Source organism: Zootermopsis nevadensis, unplaced genomic scaffold, assembly GCF_977971745.1.
Source record: "Zootermopsis nevadensis isolate Lab colony 2312 unplaced genomic scaffold, Znev_1.0 Znev_ptg000002l, whole genome shotgun sequence".
In the NCBI taxonomy this organism is placed as follows: Eukaryota; Metazoa; Arthropoda; class Insecta; order Blattodea; family Termopsidae; genus Zootermopsis; species Zootermopsis nevadensis.
This window is the reverse complement of record NW_028259134.1, coordinates 10,168,192-10,190,764: the sequence shown is the minus strand read 5'-3', so window position 1 is coordinate 10,190,764 and position 22,573 is coordinate 10,168,192. Positions and strand designations below refer to the sequence as shown.

At 36.3% G+C, this 22,573-nt stretch overlaps 1 protein-coding gene across 3 annotated transcripts in view; it reads left to right on the top strand.

The window, feature by feature from the left end:
* al (aristaless related homeobox) overlaps window positions 1–22,573 on the top strand; it is a 149,348-nt gene that overhangs the window by 109,165 nt on the left and 17,610 nt on the right. For all 3 annotated transcript variants that reach the window (XM_022072039.2, XM_022072040.2, XM_022072041.2), the window contains exon 3: window positions 14,667–14,712. In XM_022072039.2, coding sequence (XP_021927731.1) covers window positions 14,667–14,712 — 46 coding nt within the window. The remainder of the gene's footprint in view (window positions 1–14,666; window positions 14,713–22,573) is intronic.

Genomic DNA, 22,573 nt, shown 5'->3' with positions numbered 1-22,573 from the left:
GCAGATATTTGCTGGAAGCAGAAAGAAGTTAAACTTGTCTTTGCCAATATTCCACATTAAATGAGTACGAGAACTGCATGATGAATGACAGTAGAGAACTCAAGCCAATTCTCTGTAATAAGCATTTACTAATTATGTGCAATATAAAAAGATCATTACGCGCTTTGTGGCATTTATGTTTTTTTACATCCTTCCAATGTTGATCTGGATCCATGTGATTGATTCGTAGATTATTTATCGACGTTGCTGTAACTGCAAAGTTATATAGCGTTGAATGGAATGCGATGATGATCATGAAGCAGGAAAGAATTTGGATGTAGGATGTCATAGCCAATTTAAACGTTTTATATAGGGGCCTGTAGAGACTAAGAAAAATCACGAAAAACGTGAGTCGAGGTACAAAAGTAATACCATTTTAACACAATTTATCAGTGTGCAATTTCTGTAGTTTTCAGCTAAGTTTGTAAATTATAGGCTACGGACAAAAGGCAAAAACGTCGTCACACATAAAATTAGTACCATTGCGTGTGAAAATTATTATAGTGAATTTAAAATCATTCTAAAAGTGAACTACAAAATTCGTATTAAAATTTTATTGGGCGATCAGCCGTATAAATACTTAGTCAAATATTAACGTTTCGAACACTGGCTCTTTTTTCATCTTCTGGGTAAGTTTCAGGAATAAAAATGTCTTTTATATGTACATCAGCCGGCCTTAGCAGCATATTTGTTATTCCGCAAACTTACCGTGAAGATGAATACAATATTAATCTTTTATACGTTGGCATTTGTGATGCTGATCGCCCGAGAAATTTTTGTAACATTCGTGCCCCGTTGACGTAATCTTACATTGTTGATACCCTCTTAATAGTGCCACCAAAACGGCTGGAAGCGTTGTCGAATATCACTGCAGCAGAATCGTTCTCAGTGTCGAATAATAACAAATTGCGACCTGATAAATATCTGTTTTATTCTGGGCGCCCTATTAACCTTTAACTTCCCTAAACTAATTTAGAATCAGGAAGAAATATATTCGGGCCGTCGTAAGGAAAGAGAAAACAAAGTAAGTTAAAGAAAATGAACAGGAGGAAGATGGTCGGAAGCAAAGAAGGAAGAAGACGACTGTGTTTTGGGTTGTAGCGCCGTGGGCAATAAACCATTATGATAGAGGCAAACAATCCCTGTAAAATGTTGATAAACTTCTACCAGACTAAACGGCGCTACAAATCGGAATACAGCCATCTTCCGACTCACCCAAAATCCTACCTAAAGACAGGAAGAATGACAGAAAACGGAGACAGAAAATGTTAGAAGGAAGTAAATTAGTTGCTGAAGTTTACAACGAAAGTTTCTTAGCCTTAACGCCAAAAGCCAGATTTGGAAAGTGGCTAATATAACTTTAGAACCGCGAAACTGCTTAAGAAAATGCAGAACAGAACAGAACATGATTTCTTGTTGAGTTTCAAATCGAGGCCTAAAGAATGGAATTGCAGAGACAAGACTTAAAATGACAACTGCTTTTTGCTTCTCCTGAACAATAAGTGATCTACTTAACATGCGTCTTTGTGATACATGTCGCGAAACGAGGCCATCTTTTTACGTGCTCTTCCGCTATCTTTATGGAAAATAAAGGTAGAAATAATGTTAAAATACAAGGTTCTATGTGTTGTAAAGCTGGAATTACTTAACTCTCGAATAAAGTACCTTGTACGGCCCGAAGCTTGTTGACGAGACTAATAGAAGCAGTCAAGTACAGAAAAACAAGAAGGATAAGATCGTCAGAGGTGAAACGACGTGATTGATGCATACACAAAGAGTATCAGTAGTGAACGTGTATTAGCTTTAAAAGCACGGCAAAGGCAGCTAATCTATCAAGAAACTTTTCCTAGAGGCAGCCATGATATCAGTTGTAACGCGTAGCAGGAGGACTCAACACTCACTTAAGTTATTCTTTCTTTTATTTTCCTTTCGTCAAAAAGAAAAATACGTGTTTCTCCGTCACTTGTTTCTTCTTCCTAACTCACTGTTCCTCCTGTGGATCTTCGGTATCCTTCTCTTGTCAACAGCCCTCGACATCTTTGCTTGCAGATATTTTTCTTCTTCTTACCTGTATGGAGCCTACAAAATATCTGTACACAAGGTCATATATGAATTCTTGGAAAACGTAGGAATAGATAGAAAGATAATTTTAAAACTGACATCCAACAATTACGGATTGATAATGTGGTCTGGGGGGTTAAACTGATTCCATTGTTACGTCATTGGGAGGACGCAGTGCGCCGTAAAATATGGAGAATTTCTTGACTTTCAGAATGACAGTTTGCTTTTCAAGAAGAGACGTTTAACAAACGTTTCGATAAGTAGGTAAAGTGGATTTTCGGAACACCCCACGCCTGTTTAAAATAATTTGAAAAGGAAATTTCATCATCAACAGTATTATCGCAGTTGCCTCAAATACAATTAGATAAGAAGGAAAAAATAAGAAGTCTTTATTAACATGAAAGTCTACACGTTCCAAGTGGCAAGGAATACACGCGACTCAATAGAATCATCTACACTATCGCAGAATTAAATCGTTTTCCTTACGTTATCCGTTTAATTTTAACAGACTTACATTCTAATTAACAGTGAAATGTACCCAGAATGTTTGTTACTTGTTGTAATAAAAAACAAAAACCCATCGGCAGCATAGGAACAACTTTCTCACTTTATTAATTTAATGTGCTCTCATGCATACTGATGAAACTTGTAAATTCCTTTTTAGGGAGAACTTCAGTTTGTTGAATGACGGGTATTGTGTAATTACGAGAAACTGCTAATTTACTGCAGTCAGCCGGAAGCCATGTCTACATAGCAACCGGTAATTTGATTGGAAGTTTTGGTCTAGCCTAGAGCGCACCTGAGAAACAACCAGTAAGTTTTGAACTGAAGTTGTGTTATCTTCACTTGCATGTCGACACTCAAACATGAAAACATCAGATAGTTAATTACAAAATTACTGATTTGTCTTTATTTATGTGTTACTTTAGCAGCGATTATCACACTACAATGAGCTTTGACTTTGAACTGAAATCAACTGTAATAATAAATAATGGCTGTTTTAAAGTTTTGTGCAGTAAACAGATGCGTCAATATAGAACAGAAATCTTATCTTTTGGATTACAAAGCTTCGAAATGCTTTCTTTACTTACATAAACCATTCATTGTTTATGACGTGGTCACAGCTGCCCAGTAGAAGTTGTTCCCCACTGTGCGTTATACATTTTACTGTTGACATGCCAATTTGTAGTAAAATGCACTATTGCATTGAGTAAACATTTGTGGTACGTACAGTAGGTAGTTCTTAAACAATTGTAGCCTTCATATATATTGGGTGAAATTATTAACAGAAATTAATTTTAACCTTGCATAATTATGAATGTGTCTGTCCTTCGTCACATAAAATGAATCATTTTCCCGAAAGTAAGTTCCTTGTTGTCGAAAGGGACGGGAAGTTTATGATTGTTGGAGAGTGGGTAGGGATTTGGAAGGAAGCGGTTTTAGATCATATCAAGTTCTATCCTCAGATTTATCCGGATCAATGAAATAAAACCCGGAGAAAGCTCAGTTTTGAAATGCCGGTAATACACCTGAGTTATGTACCGGCCATCTCCGCGACAGAAACCCAGAGCGTTAAAATGAGAGTAATTAATTTCGAAATATCTATCTCAGAATACTGTCAAACTGAAATTACAATTATGATATAACGCATAGCGATGAACTTATTTAAATTGTATACCTCAGCTGCAATTTTAGAAGAAAAAATCAGCTCATGATTACTCTGTTCTGAGTACATTTCGTTTCGCTGTAAACAAGTTACTGATTCATTTCCTGTTGACAGCTCTTAGATCCGACTGGCAGACCACGCGACCTTGTGTTTGGGGGCTAACAGGTATTTAATTACTAGAGGAAAGGTTTAATCTGCTTCCGTCCTTCATTCTCCTTCCCACAACAAACAAAAGCAAACAAAACCCGCTTCACTTCTTCTCACTTACTAGCCTTCTAGGCTTGGGAATGTTTCCGAAATTTCATTCACTACAATTCAAACTTTTCCGTACAGAATGTAGTTTATAAAATAAATATTTTCATTTATTTGTAGGCCTATGTTTTCATAGACATTTATGAGTTTTATTTACGAAAGATGTACCTAAATAACTTGAATTAGTAATAGATAACAGAAGACTTTTAATGAAATAATATGTACGTGTATAAAGCAATGTTACTTAGTACAGTATTTGTATTTTTAAATGAAAACAATAGCGAAGTGATCGAATAAATTTGTCAGATCGAAACTAAAATATTAAGAATGTCTTCAAAGAAGCTGCTACGCCCGCTTACCTTTAACGTTGAGAATGGCAACCGCTATTAATAAATAATTACGAATTTCAGTGGACCATTTCTATGTGCAGTTTCCAACGTACAGATTCTGATTACTGAACTTTGTAAGATGCAATTTTACAGTTTCGCTTTGTGTACATATTTGTGACTGTTAACACACTTTTTGTAGAAAATATTACACAACATATCACTGGATTAATTATAATTTTTCCTTACGTATTAATTTGAGCTTCACATGATTATTTTCAGACTTATTATCAGCTTGAAGTGATAGATTTACTCGTGAAGTAGGTGTGGTTACAAGTATCACAAATTATATGACACAGGTCTGTGGAAAAATCGCGAAACATCAGCCAATGCAGATGATCATACATTTTGAATGAGATGCCTCCCGCTTTGACATTGATATTTACGTTTTGTACATGTTTGTTTGACCATTTATTTGATAAGTTGTGGTTCTGACGCGTAAACACTTTCTACATAAAACCAGGTCTTCTAGAACCGTACACACTTTCCCGGTGCTGTTGACGATATTAACTGCTTGTGTTTTAAAATTGTAATACAGAAGTATATACCATTAATTATTATCGTATTACTCTCTTGTGTTAGAATAACGGTATGGACGTAAAATCGCTATTGTTAATCGAGCAAATGAGAAAATCATTGTGAGATTTAAGGTTCTCAGGGCGACGAGTATGAAGATAGCTGTCATCTGGGATGTTGCGCCATGTAATCCGGTAGAAGTTTATCGACGTTTTACAGGTTTTTCTGCCTCTGAAACGTCCGTAAACTTCTACCAGACTACACGGCGTAATAACTTAGGAGACAACCATCTTCATACGCACAGCCCTGAGAATATGAAATGTCACAGAAAATATTATTTTTCTGGTCACAATCATTTTGAATCGCCAAGAGAACATAGAGGAACTGAAAGTATATACAATCTTTGGAGTGTACTGGAATGACCTTTTTAGGGGAAAAAAATCAGTGCATAAGTTGGTTTGCGTGGTATTTAGCCTGGCAGAAGATACGATTCACGTATAAAAATCCAGTCCAATGTCCCTAAAAACAGAGGGGAATAAGCATTTCTTTTCTGTGACCTATCCAGCTGTAAGAATGCGGAATCGAAAGAGCGACGTAAAAGTTTCTACTTCTTTCTTATATCGGACTGTCTGGCACAAGATGGCGATGAAAGCAGCCCACAGTTCACTCGGTTATATTTGCTTTAATAATAAGTTACTAATATAATCTTTTCAGAATACCAAACGGCAAGCAAAGTCAAGCCATCCAGTAATAGTTATAACATTATGGTAAAGATGGCTTCTTCTGAGTTATAGCTCCTTGGTCTGGTAGAAGTTTGCCGACATTTTCGACGTGCTTCGTATCACCATCACCACACTGATGATTCCTTATATGATTTCGGCAGCAGGCACCTCTGAAACGTCGGTAAACTTCAACCAGACTACACGGCGCTAGAACTCATATCGTCGAAGTGAAAACCGCAGATTTTATTGAAAGACACTACGATGGTCTGGTGAAATAGTGTAAGCACTTTTAATTTTGATGCTAGTAATAATAAATAGACTGATCGATTTTATGCGGAGATAGCCCACAAATGAACATTCGAATATTTTTTGAAATCCTTGTATGTTAAATGTTACAAACATGTCGACAGCATGAAACTATGGGGCAATATTTATAAAATTTTCTACGCTTGATAATAAGAGATCGGGAAGGAAGTAGTCGTGGCTTATAATAGCAAGCTTTCGCCTAGCAAAACTCAGGTAATAGGCCTAAGAGAAGAATTCATTTGTCACAATTGTTTTCCCTGCCGAAATTCGAACTGAGTATGGGGCAGAATCCACGTCACAGGAAGGCGATGTGACCATATATGGAATGGGGTATAACTGTATTCAACTCCATCAAATGAGCTTGTTCCTTTCCGTGAAACATCAACAGCATTGTTACTAGACTTAGCTTAATTACTTTTCTTAAATGCTTTTAGTGTAATGGTAATTGTAGCATTGTTCGTAATTCCTGTTGTTCTTAGTAGTGCCGGTTGTGTGATAATTACACAAGTTCTCTATTAATGACAAATTACAGCACGCAAACAAGAAATTATATAATTTAGGGTTTTAACACGCTTGTCGTGATCTGCAAGTACCAATTCTTTCTGCCGAGCCTCTCAGCGTGATAGTTGCTGTGAAGTTCAGCAATCTTTATGGTAGGCCTCTTCCTAATGACGTAATTTAAACATCTTAAACAGAGAATGTCGAGGTTGTGTACTCTACTGGTTACAGTGTTAAAATTTGGAAACACTAATGATATTTTCTGAGAAGTGGAAGTTAATTTATTTACAAGACTATACAACAAGTCATAAATTAAGGAATCATGATCCTACAAAACTTATTTAGGACTAACGAGCTTGAAATAGACGATTGTAGAGTAAAGTAAGGAGATATGTAATGGTGTCATAGGTAAAATCCAAGAATATATTCAGTCATTATTACTTCGTTAACGACTGCTTGCACTACAAAATTTGTGAAACATCTGCCTTATATGAGCAATAGATGTCTCAGGCCTATTTGATAGGCACTGATGTAATTTATAAAACAAAACTTGATCTCAGGAATTCAGAGATCACGTAGTTTGTCACTGCATTTTATACACCCATAAACAAGCCACAGAGAGCATTTGATAATCAATTTCGTATGTAGAACAGCAGTAAAACTCTCAGATTTAATCGAATTACTTAGCCTTTTCGCTTTCGGCCTAAAAAGTCTTCAGTGTTTTTATTTGAACAGTGCAAATCCGGAAGGTCTGAAGTGACAGTCATTCAACGTTTCCTCACACCACTGACTGTCAGTTGACGATGACTCAGCAACTCGGAACTGCTTTTGTGAAGACTCGAATTGTTTTATGATTTATCGTTTTACAGTCTTATGCCATTTTTGTAACGCTCTCAACTGATTTACCTCTGTGGTACAAGAGTTCATTGAAAGATCATTCATCTTACATCCATCGGGGTGTCTCCTTGAAAACAGTTAAGAGACATTTATTGACTACTTCTGGTTAACTTACACGCAGAAACTAAACCAAGTTTTGTTACTGAAATGATAATACATCAGTCGAAACCAGCTGTAAAATACATTCAGTCATTTGATAGTGTTGCTATAAAGCCTTGTATGTCCGAAATATCTTTTTAGGGTGAATAAATGAAATTAGGTGAGATTGTAACACGTTTAAGACATATCAATTTTAGTCGGATAAACTCGAAAGAATAACATTTGACAGGTACAGTTTTAAAGTGGGTAATAACGTCAAAACGTATTTCAAAGAAATATTTTATGAAGGTGTAGCTTGGATTGATCTGATTCAAGGTAGGGGGCCATGGATGATTGTTTTGAATATGGTCGTGCACTTTCGTTTTCAATAATTTTTTCTATGAGATGGCCTGGTCCAAGCCGCACACAATCATAACCTTGGTCCTGAATTAGGGGCTTTATCTCTGCCGCGACACTTGACTTTTTCCCCATTTCGCTCCTATGCGGAGCATAGGGTCTCCTTTCGGAGGTTTCATTGATATATTTGAACACTTTGGTACGACTTCTCGGACGAGTGATCATCCCATCACGAGGCCTCTACCTGAACATAGGACAGCACAACACAGAAAGACGCTGAATTTGTGCTGCTTTCTGTCTTTCTGTGTCCACTTGCTTATAATTTTACAATCACTGCTGTTACCCCCTCCCCCCACAAAGATAAATAATTGCAGGACCTTGTAAAAGTGAGAGCAGGCTAATGTAATGCGAGAATTGCTTCCGTCTTTTTGGCTGAGAGAACCACAGCTGATAGAAATGAAAGCCATGTTTGATCTCAGATAATACACACAGAACTCTTCTTATGACATATGGAGGGACTAATAAGAATGATTAATTAATATTGCCATAAAATCAATAGGCATATATAATAAATGCGAGCAGAAACATGGTTCCCAAGATAAATATCTATGATAGCTTAAAGATAGTTCTATATGACTGATACATGTTTTTTTCTGAAATACACTGTTAATAAATTATAAGACATTTTTGTATGTGATGAAATATTTGCTCTATATATTTGTAACAGAACCACAACAAAATGCAGTGTATGGAAACTGATGTTTCAGTATTTTCTGAGACTTAAAATACAACCAGTAGTCAATCCAAAATATTTCAATTCAGTGAATGTTAACAAAGTTAAAACCTGACCTTAAAGTGATACCATTGCACAAACCATTATAAAAACTACTACGTAAATAATTTTACACTTGAAATTACATTTTGGGAAGTGGACAAATAATTTTAAAACATCGCTTTAACATTGACACGCATAAATAAGTTAATACTTCTTGAAACGGACTATACAATGTTTACTTTTTAATAAAGAAGTTTAACTTGTTTCAAAGAGGCGGACAGGGATTACAGCGCTACAACGCATATGGCGCGGTCCGGCATACAAATTAATTGTCTGTGAGTGAGACAACGCATGGTGATGCATCAACTGATAAACTTGCATGACGACACGCTACGATTACCACATTATACTTTGTTATTACCAATAGAGTAATAAAAAATCTTTTCTAATGTCAAAATAGGAATTTTGAAACGTCTATCAAGGTTTTATTTGCAATACTTATATATATATATGTTACAACTTTAGTGGTAAGTTCTTGTTTCTTTGTTCACGTTATTGTTTTCTTTAGTTGATTAATTCACAGAATCATTCAGTCATTGAAACAATAATAATTCAAGTCACGTAGAGCACGTAATGTGAGCAGATCAGAACAAAATTACCATTTGTGTCTATAGAGCACCGCCATCCAACTTGCAGCTCGAGTGCTTAATGTTGCCCGCCATGTTTTCCACGGTAGATATAAACTAATTACATCCAGATTCAATTTTAAAACCTTGCATACCGTGCAGTGTATTGATATATAAAATCATGCATAAAAACAAAACTGTTTGCACTTTGAAAAGACACTTAGTGTCAAACGCGTTTCGACCTCAAGAGGCAAATATCATCATCAGTGGCAAATAAATTAATTAATATTGAATCATACAATTCATAAGACGATGGTTTATTATAAAGCATACTTAATGTAATACCACACTGTAATAACATACGAAATATGCTACTAGTGATTGAGAAGCGAAAGAAGTACGATGTGATGGAATCTGAAGCCAAATTTTGTGTTAACATTGTATTTTAATACCTAACAGTTCGATGAGCATCCATTTTATTTTAAAGTCTAATTTTTCGTTGATATTTGACTTTACTACTTACATTTTGGTAATAATTTACTATATTACATAGTCTGTTCATAACTAAATGTAATTACACTACACTTATGATGTTATTGTTTATTTGGTCTCGTCTCGTATCCTTATTAATCCCATATAGCATTGAGTTGCTCTGATGCGAATTCATCCATATTTCCCTTTTGTAGGACGTATCCCCCGAATTGAACGACAACTTACTGTAGATTAAGACAACCTTACATGAAACCCCTATTTTCAGTTCATTACCATCCTCTCTTTTCATTCAACGCTATATAAGTTATGCATTTATAACAGCACCATTAAATAACCTAAGAAAAGTAAATATTTCTTCAAAATTGCACAATTACACGTGCATATTAAAAGTAGCCTGTGTTTCTTTGCTAGCTTGAAAATTATCTCTGCAGGCGCAATTGTTCCAGTAAAGTGAACGGAGATTAAAACGTATAAAACACATATTTGTACCAGTAATGGTGAGCCTTTGTGGTAATTAAAGTGGTTACTCATTATTATTCCCAACAGTTAATATAATGTAAAGTCGAGGCACGCCTAATTATACCAAACAAGAGCTGTAGTCACCGTACCCATTCACCTGTAATTAAATCAATTAAAAAGCCCATAAACATATATCATAAACATGTAAGTGTCCTCGTTCGGATAGAGAGGTACCGGTCTCCTCCAGAGACTTGTCAGCAACTTTTCAGCTCATGTAATTAATCTCTGTTCAGTCCAGCGCGAGATCATTCATCGAGTTTATGAACCTAGCTGTCCCCATGATATTTTGCAGACATATCAGTGGTGTTACCTTAGGTAGCACGCTTGTGATCACAAGTAGCTTCATTGTATAGGATCTTTGAGAAAAATTGGAAGTTACTTAGCCGTCTTTATTGAAAGCGAAGCGTCATTACAATGATCACAAGACTCCAGTGCTGGAACCAAAAGTATACAGTTCACTTTAATCAGTACTTTTGAATCCTGTTTGTCAAAGATCAGTTAACATGATGTTCCGGCAATATTTCTGTATCCTAACATGATGTTGTGTCTATTATATATTTCCACTCTTGAGTGTTATGTGTCCAGTCCATCTCATCCTTCTTAATTTAATCGAGCTAACAATGATAAGTCATGAGATTATGACGCTACTCGTTAAGTAACCTTATGTTACGTTGGTAATTTATCGGCTAGATAAAATTACCTTTCTCAACACTTTGACCTCTGACTACAAATGACATAAATTATTTGTAAATATTTTCTCTAAAATGTAGCGAATGTGTGAAAGTTCAATTACAATTTTAGGGAGACTATTAAAAAAACAAAAACTATTTTCATAAATCATACTCTTGCTACTATGCAGTGTAAATACAACATTCCATACAGAATTTAATCTTAAATGTATATATTTAAATCTACTTAATTAAACAAAATGCTGTCCTGGAGAGTAAAACCTATTTATTTCTCAACAAGTTATTTGAAATGATATCAACTGCATGTAAGTGTTTAAATTAATTATAGTGGATCATTTTGACTGTTCAGAATATTGCCATTTTAGTTTATAAATTCACATTAACGATAATTATTATTCACTCAAATTATAAGCGTAATGTTATCGTTCTAAATTTAGAATTATGTTAATTAATTTGAGTGGAGTGTGTCCATCTTCTGTGTAGCACCGGTATAAAATAAAATTTCTTCTCCAATTCATTAAAAAAACTGCTCCCGTCTTCTAGAAATTATTACCAAAAGTGTATAAAACGTAGTTTTTCCAACAGGCAGCTTTCTTGAAAAATCAAATTATATGTTATTTTCTGTTTCACGCTATTGATAGTTCATTTTCTATTATTCACGAATGAAGTTCGAAATGTTTTTGTTCTACCCCAATACAATGTCGAATCTTCCGAAGGGAGTGAGTGGGTGAGTTGGAGGTGTTCCTGAAGCTTTGCGTGTTCGTGAGAAGACCGGAACAAGCTGTAGGCGGTTCTCATTATTTGCCTCTATTGATTTCGATAGCCAGTGTTACTACTACGAAACAAACAGTGCTCAGTGCAGTATGCAAGTCTCAGTTATCAGAGAGCTCTTTGGTCTGTTTCCATAAAACGTTTTCCTGTGTTGCAATTTACGCTTATGGTCAATAAAAGCACACATGTTCCTGGGAACGTAAACATTTTTGTATGCATACAATAAGAGGTTGATTATTCGTAAATAAACTTTCCAAAGCGTCACTTTTCCGAACACGGTTTTGCGTTTAGACCAGTGTTCCGCGAAATTTGTCCACCTGCAGCGCACCATAATTTGTCGAAGACACGTGACGGTACACCAAAAAATTCCCCTCACGAAAATGGGGTAAAAAACTATACATGACCATTAATATTTATGTATACATAAAAACTTGCCATATAAGAATGAAATCGAACGTCGTAGTTAAGTGGTAAACACTCTTGCTTCGTATTCTGGAAGTCCCGGGTTAACATCTCGGCCCGGAGACCAGCTATCCTCAGTCACTCCCGGAAAATTCCGTGATAGTACCTTAAATTAGGCCACAAACGCTTTCTTTCACATCCTTTCCAATTCATTATTCACTACCACCCTGTCATTCGACGATATATAGTCTGAGCTACTGAAAAAAACGTCGTTAAATAGACTATAAATAAATAAATAAATACATAAGAATGAGTGCATATATAAAGGAAACATACCATATTTTTAAGCGGATTCCTACAGTTGTTATTCTCTAATTTTAATATAAATAGGAAATAACTACAGAACAAAAATATACAAGGTTACTAACACATCGGTTTGTAAGGTTGGAGAACACATAAGTTGTATTAAAGGTATGTGAGTGGAGTGTAGGCACACTTAATTGTACTAATAATGCGGAATAAAATTCACACGAATGTCTCCAAAGGCTCCTTAACACTTATTTAAATTAACTGCGAACACGCTGTAAAAAGCAGACAACACCGAGCTCTTGGGCTGCCACTTGCTTTCATATCCTCCGGGCAGGAGTGCTTTAAAACATGTTTTGTAGTAGACATTCTTTCTTCTTTCGGTTTCTGCTGATGAAAAATAAATTTACTTTCGTAATACTCTAGGTACGCGTACTCCCGGAGGTACGTGAACACATCTTAGGGGATACGTGAAATTTAAAAAAAAGTTTTTTGATAAACACTGAATAATCAGTAATGTAATTTATTTCATTTATTTTAGATGTAGATTAAATACTATGTATAACTTGCATTATACACCAACAATTTTGGGGGTTCAAAGTTGAAGAGAAATTATATCTGGGGGTACGCGAACCAAAAAAGGTTGAATACAATTGGTCTATGTTCCTCCCTTAGTGTCAGAGAACAAGTTTCACACCCATGCAAAATTGCAGGCAAAATTATAGTTTTGTATATTTTAATCTTCACGTTTATATAATGGTTCTTGAAGTTCCATAAAAGGCGGGAATAGTTGGACAGCTGAGTGACTCTTAAGGTATCAAGAAGGACTTTACTCCACACAGTTGTTAACAAATTTACGCAAGACTATTGCTTGTTAAATGATCAACACATTAATTGAATACAAGATTAATTTGTTTAAATTAAGAGCAGCAATAACGGTCCGTGAGCATGTTCAAATTTCAACACCACGATTATTCCGTGTGCATCAACATTGTGTCAACATTCCATGCTGAATGTATGTATTTATGAAAGTTCTGAATATGAAATGAGGTGGGCCTGCTTGCTGTTGATGATCTGCTTCATCACCTTTGTTTGCACAATACATTTGTAAAGGATGGCTTATGATAGTGATGCCTATCGCTTAATGATGATGAGGCTTGTATAGCTCGAGGTGATGCTCTGCACGGCCCCAATGAGTCACAGCACGCCACGTCAGTCCGTCGACTATTTGCTAAAGAACTCGCCCTTATGTAATAACAATGATTTTAAAAAGGCTGCATTATTTGCACAAAGAGCTTACAGTGAACGCATAATGGAATTTTGGAACGTACCACGCCAAATAATCGTCAGAGAGAAAAAAGAGTTCAGTTAAAGTTTTAGGGGTTACCTATATGACATGTGTATGTTATATCATATGAAATATTTTAAAAGTCATATGGGACTAACAATAATGCTAAGAAAATGTGTGTTGTCGAAAGCGTTGCACAAACTCCTGCTATTTAATCGCCATTTAGACAAGTATTTTTGGAAAAGTTTAAATCCATATAATAAGCGTAAGTCACGTATATTCAGGGTCGTCCTCATTAATAAAGAAGCATGTTATTTTGCTTTGCTGATCTCAGCGCGGAAATCGAAACTATTCTAAAACTGAGATGACTTCACAAACAAATCTGAAAGGAGTCGTGCAGCAGAAACGCAGTTTTTAAATTCTACTCTCTCTTGTTAACAGCAACTAAAACGCAGCTCCTGGCTTACAGGAACATTGTAGCTACTCCTCTAGTAATATAGACATTCTTCGTTGATTTTCAGGACAATAATAAACCCAAGTGCATAGAACGTGTCCGTTCTTCTCAAAGAGCGCCCTGAGAAATTTGCATTGAATAGTCAGATCTTCAGATATTCTTATCGCATTTCTGGTCTACGAAGTCATGCAAGTGCCTTTACTCCGAGACCAGCCAAATGCCGGGTCAGAAATGAAGCCCCTAACTTAGGACCGAAGGTACGATAATGTGCTGTTTGGACAGGGTTATGCACACCTCATACGACGGTGATGAATGAGTATAGGACAATGATTTAATGGTGATTAGTAGGGTAAAAAGAAGAACTTGGGGGAAAATACCACTTCCAGTATCATTTCGTCGACCACGAATTTTACTTGAATTCAAGAATGATTGCACCCAGGTCCACGTGGAGAGAAACAAATGTCTAACATTCGAATTTAGTGCATGTAGTAACATAATCCAATCTTCTAAAATATTTTTTTTTAGTTTTCTTATTTCATGTCAGATGCATTTTATTTTCGTTTCAGGGAGGAGCTAGCCATGAAAATCGGATTGACAGAAGCTCGTATTCAGGTGAGTTGAATGCGTAACACTTGCTGCAGCTTCCTCGTGGACTTTATGGTTCGTAAAGAGGATATTAGACGTTGTTGTTGTTGTTCTAGGTTGTTGCATCGTTTCAACTTGTAGATATATACCAACGTTTCGGAAAAACATATTGTTTTCATCTTCAGATCTGCAGGTCTTGGGTTTGTTTCTCTGAAACATTGGCATCTCGATGTCACAACCAAAAATAAGAAGACATTTAAATTCTTTGTTACATCCTTTTAATATTGTCCTTCCATCTACGCCTAGGTCTCCCAACTCGTGTCGCCCGTTGAAGGTTTCTGTAACGCGCATCACATGCATCTATAATCATTGTTGTCACCGCCCATGAGAGCCCGGAGAACAAAACATGGCCTCCCCCCACTCGCGTGTCATGCAACGACCCCACAGTGCAGCAGTACTGGCACGGCACCATCAAATTAACGATTTATAAGTAAATATAGCCCTAATTTGCTTCCACAATAAGAAGTTTCTGTTACAAGTTCTCGGTCAGTAATAGCCTACCTGGAAGTTTTGTTTCCAGAATTTGGAACAGGTAGCGTAGACGTAATTTCTAAGATGATCTTACTGGTATCTGACTTCTCTGCCTCTTTCATTTTCCTGTTTGTTTTTCTAGAACATTTAAGGTAATTTTGTTGTTATGGTAAGTGAATTATAAATAGATGAGAGTTGTAAAGGAAATTATATAAATTCCTCGCACTCTTGACGTAAGGATATATACATGTATTTAAAAAATAATAATTTTTGGACATTGACAGTATATTGCGTCAATATGTTCATAACACAGAATATTAGTCTCCACAGATTTAGGATTGGTTTGATTGTTATAACTAATTAAAACGACTATCACTGATAACTATCAGTAAAAACAGCAATTAAATTAAACACCAGAATTATCAACTAAAGTAACCTGATGAAATTCTGGTTAGTAGAATTTCCTCTGATTTAATCTTACTGGATTCATACGACGCAAGATAGGACCCTTTTATAAGATCTTTCGTGATCATGATGATAAACTTTCTTGTTCTTTAAATATCAAGGCGGGGGGGGGGGGGGGGGTCCTTCACTAGCTGAAGGAAAATGACCTTCTCAAGGTGGACTGTTTTCCATAGAAATGAACCAACGACTGTACAGCCATGATTCGGACTGAAGACCCTCGTTGGTGAACACAGGGTGCACTATGTGAAGATGAAGTTGGTATTAAGAGGATTCTACCTCTTGCCCCTCAGGGCTACAAAACGTTATGACAGATACATCGTTAACTTCACTCTGAAACCCTAGATAAGCGATCAGCGCAGCATGAATTTGTGCCCCCAGCCTCAAACTGAAGGCTACAGGTAACGTTAATAACAAGGAGACGGCCTTTAATTTAGAAGAGCCTCCATAAGGATGTTCGTGTTGTAATGAATAATTAACCCGAGTGGCAGTTGATTTGCCATCGGTGCGTTTCGTACGCAGTTCCACTCAGTCATTGCCATCACTCGTGACAGATGGGCGGGACTCCCTAACCTCCGCAACAGCTCTGCGCCAGCTCGCATGTGTTCGCTGACACCGGGTCCGAGGAGAACCGTTTGAGCCGTTGCACAGATCGCTCTGCGCATTTCCACAGATAAGTACGCGTTTTGCACAGACAAGGCTACTATTTGGCTCGTGTAGGCTGAGATGTGCGCTTTTCCACAAATAGGTATGAGTTTTTTCCACATAAAAAATATACTTTACAAATTTGGCACTAGTAAGTATACAAATGGTTTTGTTACTTTTTTTATTTAGTTTTAGAATAAAAATAACCTAATGTGATATGTAGGTTCTTCTGGTGTGTATGATGATATTGTTATTTTATTGTCATAATATAAACATAGTAACTATATTTCTACATCTCGCGTCATTAAACAACTTAGTTTTTCAGCAGAAAAGAGGTATTGTAAAACGGGGTTAATACAATAGGGCCTGGAATCGATTGAATAAATGCAGTCGAATATAGACAAGTGAACTGGTAAAAATGTCTATAATAAAATGTTGATTTCAAGTTAATAATAACCATATTTATGAGGCTACTTCAACATCGCCGTTGAGGGGTATTCGGCAAGTTGCAAATTCGATTATCGACGATTTTCTCAGTTAGGAAAATGTTGGGAGAATAAGATAAGACAGCATCCTTCGACAACCTTTTCACTTCTTGTTTCTTAATAATTCTATTATACAATGCTGTACAGTATATAAAACTGTCACCAAATGAAGACCGGAGAGCCTGGCTAGAAACATCTAATGTACAAAAACGATGGAATTTACACATTTATAAAACTGGCAGTTGGATCGCTCTTGCACCGGACTGTTGTTTCATCTGCAATACTGAAACCGGCTGCTTCCTCAGGATTTAGCCGACATCACACGTTGCCTGACGTGGCTATCTCGATAGCGATAATCACTGAATGACACGGATTTTAAAACAAGCCGCTTTCTCATTATCCAATTATCTGATCGATCCCTCTTTCAGTTATTTGTTCTGAGGGAGGTGTTGTGAGACATGAACTGTAAGCCTAATATACATAACTCAGGATCGCTGCCTGCCTTTAAGAGTAGAATTATCCTGCTGTAGGTCCTAGGTTTATAACTGAAGCACAGCTGTTGTGGAAGATATGATCGTACATACAGAACTACTCTGAATTTTGAAGATATAATTGTGCGCCTTGGAACTATACCCAGAAGACGTAATGAGGAACGGAGGCAAGTCTCTATACATTCCTAACCTTGGCACAATACAGAGTCAGTGACCAGTTTCACGCTCTGGCCGTATTATCTCCAACGTAAGGACCTCTGTTCTCCACCTCAGTCATAAATCGAATATCGGCTCACTTCAGTGACTGACTTGTCCTGATTGTGCAGTTTTAATGAAGTTCGTTCGGCCGATCATAAAATAAATTTTTACTAAATTTTGCGATAAGATTTACAGACGGCCTGGAACGTATTGGGTTCTTACGGTGAGGATTTGATGGCACTTGGCGTAGCTCCCGAGCTGCATAACCAACCCTTGTCGGCTGTCCGCTATTGCTTTTTCAATGTATTGGCACCTAACATCCAGTATATCTGGAAGTCTCCTCCGTCAGTAACCTCTGGACACGCCACGCCGTGGAACTTTCTATGTCGCGTTTCTGTGAGGACGGCTGTGAACTTTGCGTACAGGGGCGAGTTTCTTAGCCGTCTGAGCGAGTGTCAGCTCCATGGACTTTATTAATAAACAATGACATTGTAAAAACCTCAGACAGAATGTGTGATTTTGAAGAGTAACATGAGAATTGACGATGTACTGAGGCTGTTTTAATGTGTTTGGCGAAGTCTTTGTAAATACATAGGTCATATTAAATAGTTATTTTTACTAATGAATTGGGGAAATATCTGGCTGGACCTGTTTTAAGCTACTAACCCAACATTTGTGGATAGAGAGCGATAAACACGAAACACTTAAACCAATATAACGTACCTCCGGTACAAGAGCCAAACCTAGGACGTTTCGAATTGAAAACATGAGTCCCGCGTGACCGATTGAATTATTTGTGAGCCACGTTTCGATTACCGCTGCCTTATATTTTGCTGTGCGTTATTATTATTACAATTCCGTACATTAACTGAGGAATACCGCCATTACGTCATTCTATATACGAAGAAGTTTTTTAAGCTGACGTCTGCAGCTTGCCTTGTTACTGCGAAACAAACTGCATTGTCACAGGAGGCTAACGCAGGATGTGACTGCATAACATCATGGCTGAATGTTTTCTCGTACGGTTTTCGGAGCGGAAAGTTCTGAAGAAAGTTTTAATTAAATAATAGCACATAATTTGTTTTTATGTTTCGCCACGAACACCGCGTGTTCAGTATTCACCGCTTCATATTCTGAGAATTAGAAAAGTTCTGTGTAAAAGTAGTCTAAGGCGAATTGGGGTTTTCCAAAAAATCAGTGAAGAGATAAAAATTCTTCCTAGTTCAAGCCTGAACATTTCTGTTAATGGTAACAGTTTGCGACTTCCTGTTCTGGAGTCACCATGATGAATCCTGTCCAGGACCTGTTCCCTCAACGGATATTTCTTTCGCAGTTCAGGCTGCAGGAAGCTTGTTCTAGCTCCAACAATCAAAATCTGTATTCTGGAGGCGTAGGATTGAATTTCTGTCGAATTTTGCCTGCCTTTTTATTTTATGCTTTTCTTAGTTCCTCGAAATTATTGTAGGTATCCTACAATAAGCCACGGCCGCTTCCTTCCACATCCTTTTAATTTTAAAACTTGCCGTCAGTACTATGAAACCGTCTCCAATCGGAAACCCTAAAAGTTAAAAAGTGTACAGAACTGTAATTTAACCTACGAGAGAAAGAAAACAATTAGAATATATTTGAAAACGAGACGCCGAGAAGAATATGTAGAATGAAAATAGAAAATTACAGTAGTTCAGTTGGGCCAAAAAATATTCGGTCTTTTAAAAAAGTCAGCAAGTCAGTAAGATTTGAGGTTTTCACGGTGGTGAAGATGTCGATGTTTATGTGAGTTATAAAGCCATGTGGACAAGTATGTAAATACTAAAGTTTCGGAGGAAAATGCTGTCTCAAACTTCAGGGCTGAAGCTGAATTTGGAAACAGCATGAGTGAAAGAATGTTATATATCTACAAATTCATAAAACGTTACAATCCAGAATAACAACAAATGCTCATTTCGTGTTTACTGAAGTAGGCCACTACACACTATAATAAGCCATTTGAATCCAACAAAACCCTTACAATTTATTAATTTTAATTTTTTTAATTTTATACTCCAATCTATGCCTAGGCCTCCCAAATGGTCGTTTCCTTTCATGCTTTCTAACTAGGATGATGTAAACGGGTGCATGTTTTCTTTGTCCAGGCAACATGTTCTCCCATCTCATTCTCATTGATTTCATCAACATAGTAACATTTGGTGAAGAGTACAAAATTTTAAGGTACTTGTAGAATTTCCCTGCCCTTCTGGTACTTTTCTGAAGAAGGACTCTACTCCATGGAGTTAACTCTTATGTATAAAATACAGAAAGAGTCGTTAAATTAACTAAGGAAAGAAAGAATATTTTACAAGATTAAAATCTAAAATAAACTTAATTAAACAAATGATTAGACTGGTTCGTGCTCTGTACAGTGAAGTGCGTCGTTGTCTTATTTCCTACCAGTGACGATGTTTGGCGGCTGTGCTGGTGGTAAGAAAAGATCTTCCCGCTGTATGCGGTCACTGAGTCTGTTGCCGCGTTCTTTGTCCTATCGGCACAGTCGCCGAGTATCCTCACTTTATAATTGTAATTAAGCACTGATTAACCACATAATTTTGTCTTGCTGTTTATTACCCTGGAAAAATTTAACTTGCGACATAACATTTTGTGTTTCTGATTTTTGTTTAAATTAACTTACTTATTTCAATAAAGATTAATTAAATATCATTATAGAGCGATGTCAAATTTAGACCTAGTTGATAGGTCTATTTATATAATTATGCTTGTTATTTGACTTTCGAAATTGATCTTTCTTATCGTTTAATTATTTTGTATCTTTAGACTGAAGGAATAATGACAGTAATTATTATTCATTACCAGCATTCAATAAGAAGTTCCTAAGTTTTAATAGGAAATTAAGACATGTTGGTTTGTACAGACCTACTTGGTAACTGTTAAGGTACTTACTAATTTATTACTTGGAATATTCCATTAAGTCGGATCAGTTAGACACACGCCCGTTAATTTGCCAGCACAGATAATAAGTGCTCATTAATTTCATAGAATTGTGGATGGTCGTTTCTCAATGTCATCAATTTATATTAGTTTAATTGCTAGCTGATGTGGGGCCGCTAAGTTCGTGTCGCCATAGTGGGTCCTCGCAGGCACAACACTTCGCGGAAACCATTTTCCCTTTGCGTGTACCATGACAGGGACAGGAAAAGAAACAAAGAAAGGTTACATACATACATTCCTTTCGGTTCTAAGATATCTCGAAGCTATAGTGGTTTGACATTGCGTCATGTTTTCTGCCGAGAGACGGTTCGAAATGGAAGGGGTTAGGAGAACTTTGAGGATTTTTTTTACTATTATTTTCCTTCATCTGTAATAGATTACACATTCTGGCCTTTTGAGGTTCAAAATTAATTCCGAAAGAAAAATACTTTAGACATTTGACGGCAGGACTACTTGGACGATGACAGTGCAAACAAGCGTGGATATATATGTCTGCTATTTGTTTCAAGATTGGCTATAGACCTCTAGTTTCCAATGAAATGACACAATGATTATAGACAATGTAATGAATTGGATTTGAGAGGAAGTGTTCGTGGCATATTCTAATGGAGTCACTTTACGAAACCACGAGATATTTAATCAAGGTAGTTGGTGCCTAGTCTGAGATTCGAACTGTGTACTGTCCGAATACAAACCAGTTACTATACCACCACAACAATGTCACCAGGTTCAGCCGATATTGTCAGATGTTTCATGAAGAGACATAGAGATGAGAAGAATACAACTAAGTAAGAAGGAACGACAAACTTACATAAAACTAATTAAAAATGTTTACGGAAATCTTGCTATTTAGAGACGAATATTTTAGCAAGAAATGTTTTTAAATTGGATGTGGGTAAATTGATTGACCTTGCTATGGACAGATTTCAATTTTAGTCTACTGATAACTTTTAGCTTTCATATCAATGAATTTCTTAAAAGGCCGAATAAGTATGGATGACTGTAGGCTATTGTACAAAATTAACACCACCATGTAATGAGAAACTCAATTTATAAGAGTATTCGTAATTTATACATTATCATCACTTTTTGAATAGCCTTAGTAGTTATGTATTTAAATGCCAATCAAATTCGATAATTTAAGAAATGTTTATTGAGAATATATTCAAGGAAATACGATTCCATGCACATAGGATCTATAGACTGTAATGTTTTATTCGGGATTTAAATATTAGTTGACATATAATGAAAGGTGAGTGGATAATCTAAGTGTTTAGTCTGTTTCAAAATAGCATTCTCTGCAAGATGCTTATTAATGAGATACATTGGTCTATTTAGTATCCACGAAGACAAAATAAATTTTAATTAACTTGGTAAAACATTTGTATCTGGAAAAATAAAACATCAAGTCTGTCAATGAGGCAAGGAAAATAATAAATACAACATTTATAAAATATTTGTATATCCGTTCTACTCTTGCTTTCAGCTGTGTGGACTCAAAATTTAACAATTCAGTACCAGTCCGGGCCACTTAATATTCCAAGCACTATAGGCGATCCACACGCAGCCTGTTCGACGTCAAAGCCAATTAATCCAAAACGGATCCGATACGTAGGTTTCGTGGTAACGAAGCAACGTGTCATTGGGTTAGGTTAAGTTGCAGTTCTTCTGTGGTTTCCACAGAAATTTCTAAAAGTTTTGTGTCTTGTTTACTTTACAAATACTTGCACCACTTCGTGTATCTGTCACGGGTGTATCATAGTGATTTTAACAAAGAGAAGTCCAGGGAAGAAACGTTGCTTATCGCACTTACAAAAGCATTGGTTGCTAGATGAATTTAGTAGGATCTATAAATTAATAACTTTTAATTTTCTGTTTCATTTCCGTGCATATAACGCCAAAGGTTAGCACTATAGCTAATAATTGGTAACATGTAAATTGTATCACATTCAGAATGTGTATTTATGTTTATGAGCCTTTATTGCCTTATCACTTTACTCATGTAGCTTCATTGATTATCAGTTATCATCAATCATCACATCGAAGGCAAAATATGTTAGTTTATAAATATAAATCTAAAGTGTCGTTTAAAAA